Source organism: Lucilia sericata, unplaced genomic scaffold, assembly GCF_015586225.1.
Source record: "Lucilia sericata isolate MDLA Ls3-8-SP2 unplaced genomic scaffold, ASM1558622v1 Contig000501F_arrow, whole genome shotgun sequence".
NCBI classification, from domain to species: Eukaryota; Metazoa; Arthropoda; class Insecta; order Diptera; family Calliphoridae; genus Lucilia; species Lucilia sericata.
In genome coordinates this window covers 151,986-173,036 of record NW_023994515.1, presented here as the reverse complement: position 1 = coordinate 173,036, position 21,051 = coordinate 151,986, and the positions used below count along the sequence as shown (strand labels likewise).

Below are 21,051 nucleotides of genomic sequence, written 5' to 3'. Positions count from 1 at the left end.
TCGTTTGTAAAGTATGACATCAATTATTTTTTGCTGGGATTTCGAATATCCCAGCAAAAAAAGTGTAGAAAAAGATGTAGAATTTTCATCACAACTAGTAACCCGAAGTGCTTCAAAATCAGGTGAAAAACCTATGAATTTTACATTAGCGTGTCATTGGAGGGATGTTGTTCATTTTTGACAACTTTGAACTACATCTAATCTTATCTTTAGAAGCTGTAAAAATACGATATTTATATGTCAAAAATAAACCACATTCTTTCAATGAAACGCTTATGTAAATTTCATTGGTTTTTCATCAAAATTTGAAGTACTTCGAATATGTTGTTTGTAGTGACTTATCTACATCTCTTTCTCCATTTTTAACTGTGTTTTCATTTGTTTGGTTTATAAAAGCGAAAAGCTTGCAATCGTATTTTTAGATGTGATTAAGATGTCGTTTGTAAAGTATGACATCAATTATTTTTTGCTGGGATGTTATTTGTAGTGACTTTTCTACATCTCTTTCCTCACTTTTAACTGTGTTTTCATTTGTAAGGAAATATTTTGTTTATAAAAGCGAAAAATATGTAATCGCATTTTTTGATGTGATTAAGATGTTTGTAGAGTATGCATCAATCATTAAAAAAAAAATTGTTTATTAAACTTGGTGAGGGATATATAAGATTCGGCACAGTCGGAAATAGAACTCTGACTTGTTTATCTTAGGTTTATTCTCAGTTGACAATACCTCGGTAAAACCTGTTACTCTTTGCTTCAGATATTGAGAAAGAATCCGATTTTTACAGTAGGACCTTGATTATCCGTGATTCGATTATCCGGCAACGTCAATTTTATTTTGGGTCTTAATTTTATTTTGGATTGATTCACATTTTTCTGTATCGTTTAACCGTGATTACCTCTATAATCCGTGATTATAAGCAAAATTCCAAATCGAAAAGGAGAATTCCCTTGAAACGAAAATACAAGATTGAAAAATAAGAGATAAACAACATTACATGATTATTTTTAGAAATTACATAACATGAAATCCTTATCCACTGTTTACTCTTTTCTGACAAAATTATTATTTTTTATATTTTTGAAACATATATGAATATAAAATTCTTGAATTATTAGTTTTTGTATAAATATGCACATAATCATTTATTAATTAATTAAAGTTTCTATTAAAAAACTAGTCAAAATTGGCTCTCAATTAACCGCGAAAATCGATTATACAGAATGCTTCCGGTCCCGACCATCACGGAAAATTTAGGTCCCACTGTAATATAGGTACTGGAAAAAACAATTCATGGCACTGCACAAGGGACATTTTATACATTTATTTTTAAATGTTGTATTGATGAACTGGGATTTCCAACACTTTATTGGAAGTATATCACCAGAAATAAAAAGGGTTTTTATTTAAACGCTTAAGTTTCCCATTTGTGCAAGTGGGCAAGTTTATTCGACTTGTTTCATGTATTTCTGTTTCTTTTTATCAACAATATTTGAAATTTGACTACCTCATTTTAATTCACTCCAGAGTGGAGTACTCTGCCATTGTGAACGTACCCAGCAAAAAATAATTGATGTCATACTTTACAAACTACATCTTAATCACATCTAAAAATGCGATTGCATACTTTTCGCTTTTATAAACCAAACATATCCCTACAAATGAAAACGCAGTTAAAACTGGGGAATTAGATGTAGAAAAGTCACTACAAACAACATATTCGAAGTACTTAAAATTTTGATGAAAAACCAATGAAATTTACATAAGCGTTTCATTGAAAGAATGTGGTTTATTTTTGACATACAAATATCGGATTTCTACAGCTTCTAAATTTAAGATTAGATGTAGTTCAAAGTAGTCAAAAATGAACAACATCCCTCCAATGACACGCCAATGTAAAATTCATAGGGTTTTCACCTGAATTTGAAGCACTTAAATGTGCAAATTCAAATCCATACATTAAAAAGTGATCAATACAGAAAGGATTTATTAAATGCACAATGAGACTGTTCAAGTTTGCCAGTCTAAATAGTCGCTTAAACTTAAAAGTTTTGTGCAAATCGATTCTCATATAATTCAATTGCGAGAATGGAAACATCCACAAGTTGCACGGTTTGCGGGGGTTTTTAACGTAAATGAAACCCCTTAATGAAATTAAATTGTTAAATTATACTATGCAACCATTAGTGATGCTATTTTTCTGAAATAAAATTAATTTTTGATAATATACCCAGCAAAAAAGACGTGTAAAAAAGTAGTAAATGCATGGGTCCAACTGATAATGAACTGGTTCATATTTAGGTTAAACATGCATGATTTTAACATTAGGGTGTCATTGGCGTGCATGGGTTCGACATTAAAATGAGTGCTTACAAGCTATGAACATTCGATGATTCTCAAGCGAGAATTTCGAATAATTTAACCAATGCAAATTCGATGATTCGAAAACGATGTTTCATTGGCTCAAGCTTTTTCTTTTGTATGTGTTTTTGGAAGATATTTTAAATATTTTTAAGAAATATATAATAAATATGGGAAAATACATACAATAATATTAATAATAAAAATTATTTCTAATAACCAGAGACAGAAAATAATTATTATCTATGAAATTTTTGCTTAAAAAAAATCAGTATGAAAGAATCGTCCTAGAAATGTTTTGAATGTACCAAAATATTTCCCAGACCTTTTTTAATCGATTTCTTCAATAAACTTTTTTTCTTGATTTTTATAATAAGAATTGAAAATAAAAATTATTTTTGATTTTAAAAAATTAAACATTTTGTTTTTAATAATACTCATTCAGTAATTTTTATTTATTCAAACAAAAAATAGAAATCAATCAATGATTTTTATTTTTCAAAGCAAAGAATAAAAATCACCTATTTATACACAGAAAAAACTGAAAAACGATTTCAATTACCAAAACCTCGTTTTCAATTATTTTATTTTTTGAAGTTCAACCTATAACAAAAATTGTATATTCAATTACTACTTATAATTGATTTCGTACACAAAATTTTTATTTTTTTTCCATTTTTGTTGTTGTTAAATACGTATTTGATTATACCTTTTTATGAATCAAATACAAAATGAATTGAACCCTTTTAAAATTTTTGATTAATCGTTTAATTGAAAATTTTTTAAAATTAATTTTTTCTGTGTAATTATATATAATTAATTTCAAAAAATAAAAATCATTGCCTGATTTTTATTTGTGCCTTATGGCAAAGAATAAATAAGAAATGAAACTGTTGTCAAAAGTACCTAAGTCTACTGTCATCCGGTACCTAACTCTAAGAATGTATTAGTAGAATTCTCAAGTCAACATTGTTGCAAAAAATCGTATTGAAAAATATTGAAAAAAAAATATTACATTTCAATTTATACTTTAAAAGGTTTCTTAAGATATTTTCCACATATTTTATCTACAAACATTTTATAATCACGTCTATTTGTTTTTTAATCTATAATATTGAAAAAATAAATTATTTATTTGAAATATCTTTTTCGTTTACCATACGAAAATTTACAACATTGTTTTTTTTTTTAGTTTTAATTTCAACCAACAAAAATTCAATGTCAAAAAATAAAAAATATTTTTTTTTTTCGTTTGTAAAAAATATATTATTTTCGGGCTATTAAATGTGTTTAAATTGTGCTAAAAAATTATGAAATATAATGTTAAGTGATAAAAAATATTTCAAAGTGCTATTATCCTCAAATTTTCGCGAAAAAGTTTTGAAGTTTGGAGAGAGAATAAAATTTTTACATATGTGTTGGATTTACACAGCACTCGTCTGTGAGAAGAGCGTAATGTTATTGTTGTAAAAAAATGACAGCGTTTCACTTCTTGTTTATTCTTTGCCTTATGGTTTAAAAATTATTTGTGTTTTTATTATTGATTTTTATTTGAAAAAGTTCTCAGTAATTTGTACGGAAAATATAAAAAATTCAAATCAAAAGCAATTTGTATTTTCTGAGAAATGAAATACAAACCAAATAAAATTTGTAATATTGTCTCTGCTAATAACATATACATCTCATTTGATTACATTAACAATCTGAATTATTTTTTTTAGTTTTAAGGAAATTTTTTAACCGCGGAATAGGTTGAATTTAGCAAGTCATTTAGAATAAGTTTTATTAGCACTGTTATTAAAGAAGTCATGAAACTTACATTTCCTTTGCACTACTGCAAAATTTTTTTGCTGGGTACATGTAGGTATTCACGTCAACTCTTTTCTTGTGCAAAATTGCGAAAATGCAAAATGTTACTCTAAATGACGTGAGCACGTTTTTTTTTCAACAATATTCACATTTTAATAAAAAAAAAATACAAAAACACAACACATTTGTGAAAAATAGAATAAATTTATTTTAGTCAATTGATTAGATGTAGGAATGATTAATTTGTGTCCCTGTAGTGAATTTCATCATAAAAATGCATCCAACAATTCAGTGTTTATCATCTGTTGGGCATAGTGCCAAAGAAACTGAAATCCTCTTCCGGAATAGCCTGCATTCTAATAGTTTCACTTTGTGATATTGACGATGGGAATTGAAATTAACATAATTTCTCTCAGACATATGCACCTGATATACGTGTATAGACTAATAGTTGCAAAATTTTGTACTTTTATCATAATTGTCATTGTATAAAATATCGCACTAAATTTATACACTAGGTTGGAGGTAGTGCCAAAAGCTAAAGTTTTTTTGCAAAATTTTTTTTCTATATGGTTGTTGTAATGCAGTTAAACATTTTGCACTTTCGAAATTTCGCACAAGGAAAAAGTTGATGTGAATACCTTTAATATTTTGAGCCGAAAAAGTTTTGGGTCCATTTATAGATAACGAAAATCTACCGATTTGTCTTGTCGGCCAAATTTTGAGCAATATTTCAATATATGGCAATTCAAACTGTTTTCAGATATTTAAAAGGGACTTAAATGCCATGACATGTAGACGAACAGATAGAATAAAACCAAAATAATTAAAATTTATCGCAAAAAGTACACTAAATGACACATTCTTGAAAATACACTAGATCGTGAATTGGGCTAATATTAAAACATAAGCAAAATTTGTTTATATTTTACAGGTCTTATTCAAAATATTTATTTATTAAAATAATTTTTTTTTTTAATATTTTGAATATACTATACATACATATATAATTATTCACATTTTAAAGCTATGATATACATACATATACACATTATAAATAATAATTGGTTATCTCTTTTTACGCAGTCACCAATTGTTGTGTGGAAAATGAAAGCCCCGGAAAAAAAACCATTGGTAAGACCTGAAAAGCCGGAGGAGGTTCGAGCTAAAGTCCGCAAGGGATCACAAAAGAAAGTGCAGAATCCAATACATGCATTGTCAGAATTTCAAAGTCCTGCTGATGCAGTTTAAAGGAGATTAACTATGAAAGTTATAATAATTCGAAAAGTATGTTATACGCACTAAATATACACATCTCATATAAACGTTAAAATTTTCAATAAAATTCTATTAACATTTATCATTTACAATAATTAAAATATCCATGTAGTATTGTAATACGTAAGCAAAACTGGAAATCTGTTAGCAAGAAATTATACCTAAATAAACGAGTATTATTCAATTTTAATTCTTTGGAGATAAATTTGATTTAAAGCTTTTAGCACCGTACGACACTAATTATTGGACTTGAACAACACCATATGCGCAGGTTAATTAAGCCACAACAATTTTTATGTATTACTCTAATTTATATAATGTATTACTCTAATAAAAAATAAATGATTAATCAATGTAGTTCGGAGGTTCCCACAGTTTTTTACTTCGCGGTCCCCTTGATTAATTTATTATACCCCCTAAATATTTTGATATCTAATTGTTCCATATAGGTCAAATAAAAGTAGAGATGCATATCTATAAAATAAATATTCTCACACATTAGTAGCGAAAAGGTATCTATATCAAGTTTGTTGACATGGGCTTAAAGAGTCTCGTTTCTAAAATTTGTTGCGATTGCAAAGGGGTGAGCTAAGTATGTAAGCTAAGTTTTTGGGAAAATAATACAATCCAGCCTACTGTGCCAGGATTGGTTGGTGGGGTTTTTGAATTTTTCGGAGATTAGTCTATAGTAATAACAAATGGGGGTTTTTACCGAACCAACCCTAATATCAAGCTCCAGATCCGATCCATCTGCGATCTCATTAACCTGTACGCCACAGTGTATATAACCTGACTAACCTTCCATGGCCCTTTTGCAGCTATTTACCAAGCTAGAAGGTAACGTTTTACACTGTAAAGCTTTAAGAGTTAACTGACTATAAACAAAAATCGTTATTTCAGTCCAGAATTGCCCCTATGTCCAAACTAAGGCCCCTTAAGAAAATATGTTTAGCTATTATAATTGACTTAAAAATTTTATTACCTCGATGAAATTTGACATGAACAGGTTTAATGTTAATCGTTTTACCTGATTTTATATAATGGGATTATAAGTGCCAAACATTCAATCAAACATCAAACATTCATCTCATATTGTTATAATAGTCATTATACATATGTGTGTAATTAATTTTTTAATGTTCTATGATAATTAATATTTATTTATAACTAGCTATACCTAGTGTGCTTTGCTACCCTAAAAGCAATATGAATGAAAACCCTACTTAACGATTTGGAAGATTCATACTACAATGTTTTCCACATATACAATTTTTACATATAAGAGATGCCACGCAAATTATTGCAAGTTCGCCAATTTTCCCGAACGTTAATTAAGATTTTAATGTAATCTATGAAAAATCTTTATAATCTAATACCCTGCGGGAGATGAAGCGATAATTGTCTTAATGCCACTAGTTCTAATACTAGAACAGACACTAGTACAAATTGGGTTAGATTTTATATGGAAAAAATACTAGTACTAGGAGTAGTTGAATGGCGCCACGTGTAGACTGATTTTTTTTGACATGTTTTGGAAAAAATGAATTTTTTAAATTATTAAAATATAATTTTGAAACGTTTTGCATAAAAACGATATTTTTAAACATATCCCTTCAAATGAGAGGATAAATAGTGAATGCAAATTTAGGTCCGGTTGCAAGCAAAGTCTATGTAAGTACGTCTATTAAATTTAAAAACTACAATAATTTTAATATTTGTTTTATCGTACGGCAAATGTTTTTAGAACGAAATGGAGATATGTACATAACTGAATGGAATTTGTGGACATAATAAAATCATTCATATCAACATTGGTGATAAGGATAGAACCAGAATATTTTTCAAACTTCCATATTGAATTGTTAGGTAAATGTATTTACAACATTTTTTATTGTATTTTTTTGGTATCTTTAGAAATAAAATCGTATAAAAAAATAATTGTGTAGTAATTTTCACTTGGAATTGTGCAGGAGGATTGAAAAAAAGCAAAACCACCGATTTTTTATGAATATTAGAACTAGTAAACTGGATCTAAAGGATCTAGAACTAATGGTACTAGTAATTTTTCAAACACACTCAATGTTAATTTGAGCATCATGATGGTATAGGAAAGTTTATAGTTGAGAACTAGTACTGGTGATTTTGTTACTAGTAAAATACTAGTTTGGTATTAGTTCCATTTCCTGCAGGGTAGTTTACCAGATGTACGAAAATTTTTTAATCCATATGGGTGGTGCCAAGCCCCCCATTGAAAGTCCGCCCGTTATTCTCTAAATGTTCACATGAATGCCAAAGTTCTTCATGTAAAATTTTAAGATTCTATTCTCTCGAAGGTGAGGGAATCTCAAAAGAAGCCCCGAAAAACGAGGAAGGAGAAGCTAGACGGAGGAAAAGGAAAAGAGCCGCCATCTTACGCCAAAGTTGCCAGAAGTAGGCACCGGGACGATCTCTGCTATGCAGTTTACGATGCCGGTAATCCGACAGGCAAAATTCCAATAGACCAACAGAGTAAAATAGAAGACCTGGTCAACAATAAGATAGTGGACCATGCAATCGCTTCAAAGGGCAAACAACCAATAGAGAGCGAGAGCTGCGAGTTCAGCATGGGCGTGATGTTGATGAGGTTGGCATCTCACCAATGTGTTAGCACCCTAAAGAACTTGGTGGAAAGTATCCCTCCTCCCTGGGACGGCGCTAGGCTGGGACTGGCAAAGAAGAGCGAGCTTCCGGTGCTCCTAAAGTCCACTGTCTACATAAAAGGATGGGGCAGTAAACTGGCTAATGAACGTATACTGGAAATTCTTGGAGGTCAAAATGCTGAGCTGGCCGTGGAAAAATGGGATGTCTTTTACAGGAAAGAAGAACCTGAGGGAACTTTATTTGTAATAGGTATCGACCAGAAATCCATGGCTAGTCTTGCCAAGAATAAAGGTAGGGCTTACTTCGCCTCTAAATCTGTCATATTCAAAATTGGGAAGGTGCCGATTGGAAGGGCTGTTACAACAAGCCTCGAAAAGGACACTAAAATACCTAAGACCACAGCATCAGTATCCACTACTGATAACGTTGAGGAGTCAAATCCTAAAATCGAGGAATTTACCATTAACTCGCCAGAAGAAAGTGTAGTTGCCCTTTCCAAAATTGGGAAGGCGCCGATTGAAAGGGCTGTCAAAACCGGCCCCGACAAGGACACTAAAACACCTAAGACAGTACCCAAAGCATCATTAGCAAGTACTAGCAATGTTGAGGAGTCAAATCCTAAAAGCGAGGAGGAAATCACTCACCCGCCAGAAGACAGAACAGCAATGCTCTCCAGAATTGGGAATGTGTCTATTAAAAATACTGCTATTCCTATGCCTGATAAGGACGCCGCAGTGCCATCAACAGTACTCACTGCATTAATAGACACTTCAGGCTATCCGGAGGAGTCAAATCCAAAGAGCGAGGAGGTGACCACCAACTCGCTGGAAGACAGTTTAATGGATGACCATGATTGAGGTTATCCAAATAAACCTCCATCGGTGCGAGACAGCTACCAACGCTCTGATGGCTAAAATCAACACAGGTAAAATACATATAGCTTTAATCCAGGAACCTTGGACGATTCGCAACAAGGTTTCTGGATTAAATCACGTAAATTTCAAACTTTTCTACGCTGATACAGGATCTCGCCCGAGAACATGTATCTTATGTCACAAGAACTTATGTTTTCTCCTCTCAACAGGATTATCAACATCGGATGCAACGGTGCTGAAGCAAGGTCGTGGCAACATATTCCTTGCATCTATTTACCTGCCTTTCGATTCTCCGACACTACCACCAACGTCGGATCTGAAGAAACTGGTTGAAGAGGCACAAAGGAAAAATAAGAAAATTGTAATAGGTTGTGATGCCAACTCGCATCATGTAGCTTGGGGTAGTACAAACACCAATCGCAGGGGACAAGCCCTCATGGATTTCTTTAATACTAAAGACTTGATAACATTGAACTTAGGTAATAAAGCTACCTTCGTCAATAGAATCAGAGAAGAAGTATTAGATATAACTATATGTTCAGAAGAGCTTATAAACGAAATTCAGGATTGGAGAGTTTCGGACGAGCACTCCTTTTCTGATCATCGGTACATAAGATTCAAAATACTAAGGCCACCACCAAAGCCGATAAAGTTTCGGAATAAGTCTAAAACTAATTGGACAATGTTCGGGACCTTACTAAAGAACCGTTTAGGTCAGGACACTTTTCAATGTAGAAATAAAGAGGATATAGATGCCAAAGTGGAAACGTTCACAAGTGCCCTGGTTGAATCGTTCGAGGACAGCTGCCCTCTACGAGAGCGGAGATCTGCCCAGGAAAAGCCCTGGGTAACTTGGGAGATCCGGAACCTTGGGAAGACTCTTCGCAAACTATTTAACCGGGCACGGCGTAAAAAGACCGCAGTATACTGGGATGAGTATCGTAATAAACTTGGTGAATATAAGAAAATCGTTCGAAAAGCCAAACGAGACTCCTGGAAACTTTTCTGTGAACAGGTAGATAGCGTAAATGACGTATCGAAGATAAAAAAATTCCTATCCAAAACTCATGTCCAACCGGAATCTATGATCGATGACACGGGCAGGAGGCTTGAGGATATGGAGGAGACAATGAAACTCCTAATGGATTCTCATTTCCCACCCGGTATATCGAATAACATAGATGAACCGATATTGGAGGAAGGGGAGGGTAATACGGAAATAGTTATTACAACTGACATGGTTAAAGGGGCAATCAAGAGCTTTGCTCCCTATAAAGCTGCAGGGCCGGATGGAATTTTCCCGGCACTTTTGCAGATGGAGGCGGGACTGGTTTCCGTACATCTGTCACAGATATTCACTGCATGCTTAAAATTGGCATATACCCCAGTTAAATGGCAGGATGCAAGGGTAATATTTATACCCAAACCAGGGAAACCTAGCTATGCGACACCTAAGTCCTATCGACCGATAAGTCTTACGTCCTTCCTACTTAAAACCTTGGAACGGATAGTCGATAGCATGGTTAAAAGCAGCATACCATACAATGACCTTAAATATAAGCAGCATGCTTATGTAAAGGGACGATCGGTGGAAACCGCTTTAAATGAAGTTGTCCACTACATAGGTGAATCTTTCGATAGCAAACTGTATACACTGGCAGTATGCATTGACATCGAAGGCGCTTTCAATAACGTGCACACTGATACCCTTATCCAATCCCTAGACCAGTTTTATGTTGACCGGGTGCTCCGTAACTGGATCAACTACATGCTAAGGAACAGATGGATAAGCTGCGAGATGTACGATATAACTATCAGGAAAAAGGTATTTCGCGGTATACCACAGGGTGGCATTTTGTCACCTTTACTCTGGGTCACCACGATTAATAGCCTCCTAAGGACCCTAACCGAGAAAGGACTTAGACCTGTCTGCTATGCAGACGATGTCGTAATACTTTTAAAGGGAAAGGATCCAAATTACTTGTGTAGAAGAGCTGAGGAGGCTCTGAATACGGCCTTGAGCTGGGCTCAACCGAGAGGCCTCAATGTTAACCCGGCGAAGACGGAAATCTGTCTTTTCACAAGAAAGACAAAAATTTCTTCATATACTGAACCTTGCTTCTTGGGCAAGAAGATACCGGTGACAGACAAAGTTAAGTACTTAGGTGTAATACTTGACCGGAAATTAAAATGGAGACACCACATAGAGGATAGGATCAACAATGCACATCGGTGCTGGGCGATATGTAGGAGAACCATAGGCATGAAATGGGGTCTTAGTCCTACTATGACAAATTGGCTTTATAAAAGTGTAATTAGACCAATTCTAGCTTATGCTTCAATAATCTGGTGGACTGCTTTGGACAAAAAGTGTAATATCAAACTACTACAGGGAGTTCAGCGTACATGCTGCTTGGGTATAAGTGGTGCCATGTGTACTACTTCAACCAAGGCTCTGGAAACGTTGCTAGATATTCCACCCATTGAAACATATATAAGATATGAGGCGGCGCTTACAGCCGAACGGCTCTTTACTTTAGGCGAACTGGCCAAAAACGGTTATAGGACACGTCATCAATGTATACTGGACACATTGGAAGGTTATACACATTCATCGGACGTGCCTGATCGCATACCAGATACTGAATATGTCGGAAACTTTGAAACGCTAATCCCAGATAGAATGTCTTGGTCAAGCGGAACATTAGAGCAAATACCAGTAGGAATCCGTTGCTACACGGATGGCTCTAAATTAGGGGACAAAGTGGGCCTGGGGTTCTATATTGAAGACCCAGAAACAGAAATATACCACCGTTTACCTAATCATAACACAAGTTTCCAGGCAGAAGTACGAGCAATAACGGAATGTGTAAATTGGATTAGAATAAATATGGCGCCCACAGGGCTTAATATATTTACCGACAGCCAGAAGGCAATTTGTGCGATATCAGGTGATAGAATTAAATCTAAGACCGTATTGGATTGTAAGAAAGCTTTAACTGAATACTCTCCCAGAGGTAAGGTTCACATCATATGGGTACCAGGCCACTCGGGAGTAATCGGCAACGAAAGGGCGAATGTAATAGCTTTAAAGGGAAGGGAGCTCGATGTAGTTAACCTGACAAACGCAAAACCATTCGACGCAACAAAAGCTGAATTAAAAATATGGATGAGAGAATCCCATAAGGCCTCTTGGAATAATGAAACGGTGGGTAGAACCACAAAGATTCTATGGGGTGACCCTGATGAGAGCAAGACGAGAAATCTTCTCAAAATGAGTAAGTCTGAGGTTAGTATGATGGTACGTATTCTCAGTGGACACACAGGATTACGAGCACATCTATACAAAATTGGACGTGCGAATTCAGACGAATGTAGAGCATGTGGAGAGGACAGTGAAACTCTGGAGCACTTTCTTTGCCATTGTCAGGCATTCGTCGAAGTTAGATCCAAGTATCTTGGAAGTGATGTTATTCCGGAAATAACATTCTTAACCAACACCGATTGGAAGATTCTTAGGAATTACGTCCAGGAAACTGAGTTTCTGAACATGGAAAAATAATACATTCAGTGAACAATTTTTTTTTTTTTTTTTTTTTTTTCTTGAATTGGAGCGCACAACAGGCCCGATAGTGGCCTAGGTGTATTTCTTCGGATTTGATGTAGTATACATCCTCCTATCAACCTAACCTAACCTATTCTCTTTTTTTCTCCAAAATGTTCAGATGAATATTAAAGTTTTTCGTGCAAAATTTGAAGAATCTAGTTCTATGAGTTTCCCAGATAAACCAAATTTTGTATTTATTTCATATGGGAGGTGGCAAGCACCCTATTGAAATTCCGCCCGTTATTCTCTAAATGTTCAGATGAGTGTCAAAGTTCTTCATGTAAAATTTGAAGATTCTAGCCCTAATAGTTTCTCAGAATACGAATTTATCTATTTAATTCATATGGGCGCTCCAAGCACCTCCAGATAAAAGTCTGCCCTTTTTTCTCCAAAATGTTCTGATGAATATTAAAGTTCTTCGTGAAAAAATTGAAGAATCTAGTTATATTAGTTTCCCAGATAAACGAAATTCTGTATTTAATTCATATGGGAGGTGCCAAGCCCCCATTGAAAGTCCGCCCGTTATTCTCAAAATGTTCAACGCATTTAATTTTCTTCACTTTCCTGACTATGAAATCGTCTCAATATAATTCAGAATTTTGTTGTCTATCGAACTGCATACTCAGTTTCTTAAATTTCTTTAAATTCATTTTTGCCTTTTTCAGGGTAAATACTGCTTAGTGTGTCGGGAGAAATTTACCTTTGACCAGTATCACCACGTTATCCGTATAAGCGACTATCTTCCTACCTTTAAATTCAAAATAGATAGAGTTGACCGCCAGTAACCACAATAGCGCACTCAACCGACTTACCCTTTAGGTAGTAGTTGAGCGTTGTTAATAAGATTAGATACACATCTTATTATCATTACTCCTGAAATAAAAATCTTTCAGAGGTTCTAAGATCTTAAGTAGAAAAGATAGGCTGATAAGCCTGAAATCATTAGGTTTCAAGCGGCATGCCTTACCGGCCTTAGGAATAAAGATTACCCTGACCTCTCGCCACCTTCTAGGAAGGTATCCCGTGAGGAGAACCTCTTAAAAATATCAGCTAAAATTGCCAATGCGTCTTCAGGAATGTTACAGAGCATGGCCGGAGGAACACCATCCGAATCCGGCCCAGGTCTGTGGTTGCCTTTCCATAAGCAAACAGTAGTTCCTCCATGATATCTGCTTTGCTCTCTTGAGATCTCCCTTATACTTGATTATAATTGAAACTAACTTTGTAGTTGTTCCATCCATCTTCTGAAAGTCTAGTAAGCTTGGCCCTATTAAACAACCTTCTAACCGTCAAGTTCTGATCCACACTGTCACTATTGACCTGAGTGGTAATACAGATGCATGAATCACCTCGAGCTTGTAGTCCGAACTAAGGTCACGAGCTTGGCAACCGTGGTTCTTAAAAATTCAATGAATTTTTATTGCCACAGCACAGTGGTTTCCCTTATATGGACAAGCGATCAAAAGTCAATAACCCCTACCATATTTCACATTTCACGTGAAATATGTTCCCTTCACTATTTTGTCGTGAAAAAAGTCTCCTGTTGTGAAATTTGTTGATGGAATTTTGTAAACATTGAAGAACAGCTGTTGCATACAAAATCAACTATTGTGAATGAATTGTTCGCAACAAGTTCAGTACCCCGTTTCTGTAACTTTTAGTGAGATGTTCTCACATCGAGTGTGAAACAAAAAATTCCTTCGTTTTTCGATTTGTGAGTAAAAAGTGTTTCTGTAACTTAAAGTGAGAAGAGGCTACACGAATTACGTTTTTATTGGAAATTTCCAATAAAACAGCTGTCAAAAACATAAAAATTAAAAGAAGAAACCAAAAAAAAGTACTTAAAATTTTCCTTTCCGCACCGTTTTAAAATGTGAGTTTTTTTGACAGTTCATGTGAGAAACACTTTTACTCACAAATTTCCAATAACTTACGTCAATAAACATAAATGACAGATAGTTCTCACAAAATTTTCTTACAGAAACCCTTGCATGTGAGAAATGCAAAATTAAAAAATAATGTTTATGGACCACTAAGAATTTACAAATTATAAATATCAAGTGCTCCGTTATCCAAAAACAAAAATATTCAACTATTGTTGGTACACATATTATGCTTACTTATATTTAAATAAATAACAAATGCATGTACGTACACGACAGAAAGTAGAATGACAAAAATTTGCACTAACAATAATACACGCATTAACAGACGCAGTATTAACAACAACATAAGGGTATTGGAAAGTACGAACGAAAAAACAAACAAGTAATTAAACAGTCGGTGACAAAAAATATGATCTCCTCCAACATTCTCCCCCCGTTGAAAGGTCTGCGTTTCAAAGATCCTATAAATTAGGTAAAGGTCGCCGACAAGAACCATTAGCAGATTTTAATTCAACTACTCGTACATGTCCATCAGTACCAAAAATTGTTTTTGTGACTCTTGTAAGGAGCCAATTCTGTGGTGGAGTATTATCTTCATGGATAATGACTAGTTGTCCAATATTGATATTTGGTTGTGTTTTAGACCATTTCGAACGTTGTTGTAGCGATAAAAGATAATCTCGGGACCACAGTTGCCAAAATTGATTTTTGAGATACGAAATTTGTTGTTATCGATTTAATGCGGATAACTTTGAAGAATCAAAAGTTTCCTGAGGTATGGACATCAACTATGAACCAATCAGCAGGTGACCGGGAGTTAGTGCTTCTCCATCATTAGGGTCATCTGACATTGGAGCTATAGGACGAGAGTTCAATATAGCTCCTATTTCGACAATTAAAGTTTGTAGTTCTTCAAATGTAAGGCGAGCTTAAGCAACATTTTTTACTAATAGGGTTTTTGCAGATTTAACAGCGGCCTCCCACAATCCACCAAAATGTGGGGCACGAGGATGTTGAAACAAAATTCGAAACCATTTTGAGTATTATGCGTCTTGATTTCTGATACGATTTTATTAGAGAGCAATTTATCTTTTAACTCTTTGAGTTTATTGTGGGCACCTGTAAAATTTGTCGCGTTATCGCAAAAAATGCGTTGCGGTAGGCCACGTCGACTAACAAAGCGATTTAAACAAAGTATAAAATTGTTTGTGGACAAATCGGAAACGAGCTCTTAGGCGATCAACTGGTAAGTTGCCCATTATTTGTCCAATCAACTTTGGTTTGTAGTGGAAGCAATGGACACAATTGCGAACCACTTTTCGAACTACTTCTCTGGCGTTTATTATCCATATTTTTTGACGAAGTATTCCAAGCAATACTTTGGGACCAGCATGTAAGTGAAGACGACGTAAATGCTCAATGTATAGCTTTACAAAGCGATGATTTTTCGGCAATAAAGCGGGAAAGCGAGCATCATATGGGATTGGAGCTTTCGATAATCTTCCACCCACTCGAATCAAATTAATAGTTTTGTTGTCAGTTTCCATTTGATGTACAAATGGAGCCAGTTTTTGCAAGGACGGTTGTACCAAATTATTGTTTAAAATGGCGTTCAACTCTACAACGAAGTTTTTACTTTGTATATGTATGTGCTACTAGTTTCCAAAATGTGTTCTCCAACCTCTGGGGTGGGAGATGAACGATGTCATTGGCTATCAACAAAGAGTCTACCTTGCACCTATTACAAATTCGAAAAATGTATGTAAGTATCCGAAGAATTTTATAGTACGACGAATGCTTATCTATAATTTTATCTATGACGGACTCGGTGATGTCATTTGTAGCGCATTTAAGAACAGTTTTTCTTCTTTCCAAAATTTCTTCGGATTCATCAGTTATATTTCCGGGCCAGTTACTAACATCTTCGAAAATAAATTTGGGACCAATAAACCAAATTGTACTAGGAAAGTCTGTAGCGCTACAACCACGAGACACAATATCGGCTGGATTACTTTTTGATGGCACATGTCGCCATATAACGTCTTGAGCTTGTTCTTATAACTCTGAGACACGATTTGCTACAAAACAATTATGGGTTGATGAATGTATCTTGAGCCATTGCAAAACAATTTTAGAATCCGTCCAAGAGAATATAGAAGATAAAAATTTTTCGTTTTATTTTTACCAAGTTCTACTAAGTAATACGGACGTGCATAGTTCGAGACGAGGTAACAAAGCAGTTTTGTAAGAACCATTTTCTAAGACGCGATAGTAAATACACCATCCATATGAGCGTTGCGAAGCGTCGGCGAAGCCATGTATTTCGCCGAGTATGTTTTCCGAAGTAAAAACATATCGAGGTATTGTGATTTCATTAATATGTTCCAAATCTGCTTTAATTTGGAGCCACATCAATGTCAAACCATTTTTGAGGGGATCATCCCAACCGATGTTCTGGACCCACATCTCTTGGAGCAGCATTTTACAACGAACTATAATAGGGCTCAAGAGACCAGGCAAATCGAAAATTTTTGCTACTATCTATAAAATTGAGCGTTTTGTGGTATTACTTATATCGGGCAAGTTAAAGCGAAACTTGCATATATATCCTGAGTAGGATTCCAGGACATTCCAAGTGTTTTTGTAATATTTTCTTCAGTGGTTTTAATGGCAACTTCTTCGTCGTTGTTGGTTACGAAGTCTGGACAATTGCTATTCCACTTTGCGAGCTGAAGACCATGAATACTGAGAATTTTAATAATTTCAGATTCCTTGAGTTCTAAGATTTCGAGACTATCAGAGCCAGTGAGAACATCATCTACGTATAAATCCTCACGGTCGGCGATAAAAAACAAACTTCGAATAGCCAAAAACGGTGCTGCTGAGAGCCCATACGTAACGGTGTTTAGTTGAAACACGCATAGTTTGTCTTTTGAATTGGATCTCCAAAGAACCAATTGAAATTTACGATCACGTTCATCGACTAAAAATTGGCGGTACATTTTAGATATGTCTGCAGTGAGAGCAAATCTATTCAAACGAAACGAAAAGAGTGCGGTAACTAAATCTTGTTGTATAGCTGGGCCAACCATGAGTATATCATTCAAGAAATGATTCGAAGTTGTGCGAACTGACCTATCGAAAACGACACGAAGTTTTGTTGTTGTACTCTCAGGCTTGAGAACACAATGATAAGGTATGATGTAGTGTGGATGCGAAAGAGGACGATTATAGAGCAACATGTGACCAAGTGCCATATATTCGTTCATTTTAAAGTGGGATCACGTTCCAATTTACGTTCGAGCGACAAAAATCTTAGTTTACTAATTTCGAAAGGCTCTCCTAAACAATTAGGATTATGTTTAACTGGTAACCGAACTTGAATTCTTCGGTCCGAGTTAATTTGGACATTTTCGGTGACCACTTACATATTCCTCAACCTCCCAAAATTTTCTCAATGTGTTATCAAGAATTGAAGTTGAAGAATCTAGGGCCAAATTACATGTAAGGGTCGAGGGATTTTGATGAGCGTTGAATTTTCCACCGACAATCCATCCCAAAACTGTATTAACAAGGCATGCCATGTCTTAACGAAATGCGTCCTTCGAGCAACAAATCGAAAAATATTTCCGTACTAATTAACAAATCAATGCGTTGGGGCTTATAGAAAAGCGGGTCTGCAAGTTGTATGGTTTCTGGAATTGTGAACCTTGTTGTATCTATTTTTTCTCATATAGATTTCGTTACAGCAAATGTTGATGACCACTGAAATGAGCCAATTCGGGATTTTATGGTAGCATCTAATTTTTGTTTGAATTTCACTTATTCCAGAAACATCTTGACAAAAATGATGAATAGATGGCGAAATGATGACCAGAGCTGTTACAATACAAACAAGTTGTGTTTATATTCGAACTAAGAAAAGTATTTGCATTACGAGAAAGTTTGATTTTGGCTTTGTGCCACTAGAACTACTTTTTTGTTCACTTTTCTTTCCAAAAATTGACATCGATGACTCATGATGTCATAACAGGTGTCCCATAAGGCAATGATCTAAAATCTAGTTTTTCATCGTAATTCTGTTTAGAACTATCATCGATAAAACAATATGAATTTTAATAGCATTCATAATGTCTAATTCCGATCCAAGCGATAATAGTGAACCACGAATTGCAGAAACGGTATCTATGATATAACGTAATGAAACACTGTCACCTTTGGACATTTCAGGGATGTTGAAATGTGTTGTAATGTGTTCCAAGATAATTAGTACTTTGTTCCGCTCCTTCAACCTATCAAGGGCCTTCGGGTAATTCTCATCAGTCACTTGGAAAGGTTCCACATCTGATAGGGCTGGACCAGAAAGACAATTTAACAGATAATTGAATTTATCTACTGGCGTTATCGACGAATTATCATGAACCATATTATTTGAAAGTAGTGATAAATCGTTTATAATCTGCCTACTTTCCATCGAAGCGAGACAATTTTAACGAGGGCAAATGAGTTTGATTGGAAAGTTCGATCGAAGATTTGAAGAAACTTTCTTCCATTGAAGTCGAACTACGAGTTTTGTTTAAGATGGACAACAATTTTGCATTGGCTGCAATATATATTTCTTCCAAGTCACTCCTAGTGACATCGGAAGGACTTATTTTTTCAATTTGCCCTTGAATATGGGAAATCTGTTTGAAGTAGGACTCTAAAATTTCGAGCCGACATTACAAAATTGTTGTATCAGCAGTATCTCCATCTTTATCGATTTTCTTTTCTAAACAAGTAATGTCTCTTTTCATTGTGGCCCTTTGTTGTTTCAAAAAGGCCAATTCTGGCATATCTTTGTCCCTGTTGTCCATTTTTTATATAAACTTTCGAAAATTTATAACAAAATGTTTTATAGGAAATCTTCAAAAAAAAAAAAAAAAATACCTATTACAAATCTTGTATCTTTTATTTGTACCAGGTATTTCTTGAACCACAAAAAATATTGAAACACAAAAATTAACTTGTTTTCTTCTACAAAATTTTGTTTAGAAAATAAATTTAATTATTTATTTGAGCCACAAATTATTGTAATTACAAAATAAAGGAATTTATTTTGTTCTACTAAAAAATGTAAATTCAAATAAATTTAATTATTTATTTGGACTACAAATTGGTTTTGAAATTACAGAAAAAAAATTTTCTGTTCTACTAAGGAGAACTACAGCTCTTAAGTTGGCTCTAAGAATTTCTCGAAAGAAATTGCAACAGTATAACAAATTAATTCTGCTGCACCGAAAAGGCAATATTCGTGCAACTGGTCTACACAAATTCAACAAAGATTTGCGGTACATATGATGTTGCTCATGTGCAGGTTCGATTGCTACTGTCTTTAAAATTAAAAAATAATGTTTATAGACCACAAAGAATTTGCAAATTATAAATATCAAGTGGTCCGTTATCCATAAACAAAAATATTCAACTATTGTTGGAACACACATTATGCTTACTTATATTTAAATAAATAACAAATGCATGTACGTACACGACAGTAAGAAGAATGACAAAAATTTGCACTAACAATAATACACGCATTAACAGAAGCAGTATTAACAACAACAACATAAGGGTATTGGAAAGTACGAACGAAAAAACAAGTAATTAAACAGTCGGTGACAAAAAATATGATCTCCTCCAACAGATATTATATTTCGATATTTTATGAAATAATGGTTTAAATTAGCCATTTTTATTCAATATCAGTTGACCAATGTAAGAATGATCTTCATTAAAAATTATTCTCAATTTTATCTTTGTGTTTGCTGGGTTGGGCTAATATTGTCACTTGCAAATAATATTAAAAATTAAAAACAATTGAAAAATTAGTTTTTTTTTCTGAAAATGTTTTCAATAATTTTATGGCAAAAACATATGTTCAATTCACAATCGATGTTGTAGCGTTGTATGTCAGCAGCTGCTACAATGGTCATAACAATGTTGTTGGTATTTTCTATGCAAAAGCTCTATACAACTCCTACGACAATTTTTCATTAGGGTTCTATAAATCGACTTTCGAATAATCGAACAATCGACTTTTTGTCGAAAAAAGTCGAAAAGTCGAAGTCGACTATTTTGTTCCAAAAAAGTCGATAACTCGACTATCGTCTGTGAAAAAAGTCGACATTGTGAATAAAAGTCGAAAAGTCTGAAAGTCGAAATGTCGAAAAAAGGTCGATAAATCGAAAAAGTCGAAAAAAGTCGAAGAAAGTCGAAAAAAGTCGAGAAGTCGTAAAAAGTCGAAAAGCCGAAAAAAGTCGAAAAGTCGAAAAAAGTCGGAAAAAGTCGAAAAATCGAAAATTGTAGAAACAAGTCAAAAATAGTCAAAAAATTTAAAAAAGTAGAAAAAAAGTCAAAAACTCTAAAATAGTCGGAAAAACTCGAAAAATGTCAAAAAATAGTCGGAAAAAAGTAGAAAGAAGTCGAAAATAGTCAAAAAGTCGAAAAAATCTAAAAGTCGGAAAAAGTCGAAAAGTCGAAAGTCGAAAAGTCGACTATTTATAAAATACTTATAGTCGAAAAGTCTAAAAGTCGACTTTTATTTAAATGAAAAAG

General features: G+C 34.2%; 1 protein-coding gene across 4 annotated transcripts in view; it reads left to right on the top strand.

Annotated features, from left to right (window-relative positions):
- The window catches only part of LOC119605613 (catenin alpha), a 55,763-nt gene extending 50,124 nt beyond the window's left edge, over positions 1–5,639 (top strand). For all 4 annotated transcript variants that reach the window (XM_037958825.1, XM_037958824.1, XM_037958823.1 and 1 more), the window contains one exon: positions 5,258–5,639. In XM_037958825.1, coding sequence (XP_037814753.1) covers positions 5,258–5,422 — 165 coding nt within the window. In that variant the 3' untranslated portion in view covers positions 5,423–5,639. The remainder of the gene's footprint in view (positions 1–5,257) is intronic.
- Positions 5,640–21,051: the final 15,412 nt, after the last annotated feature.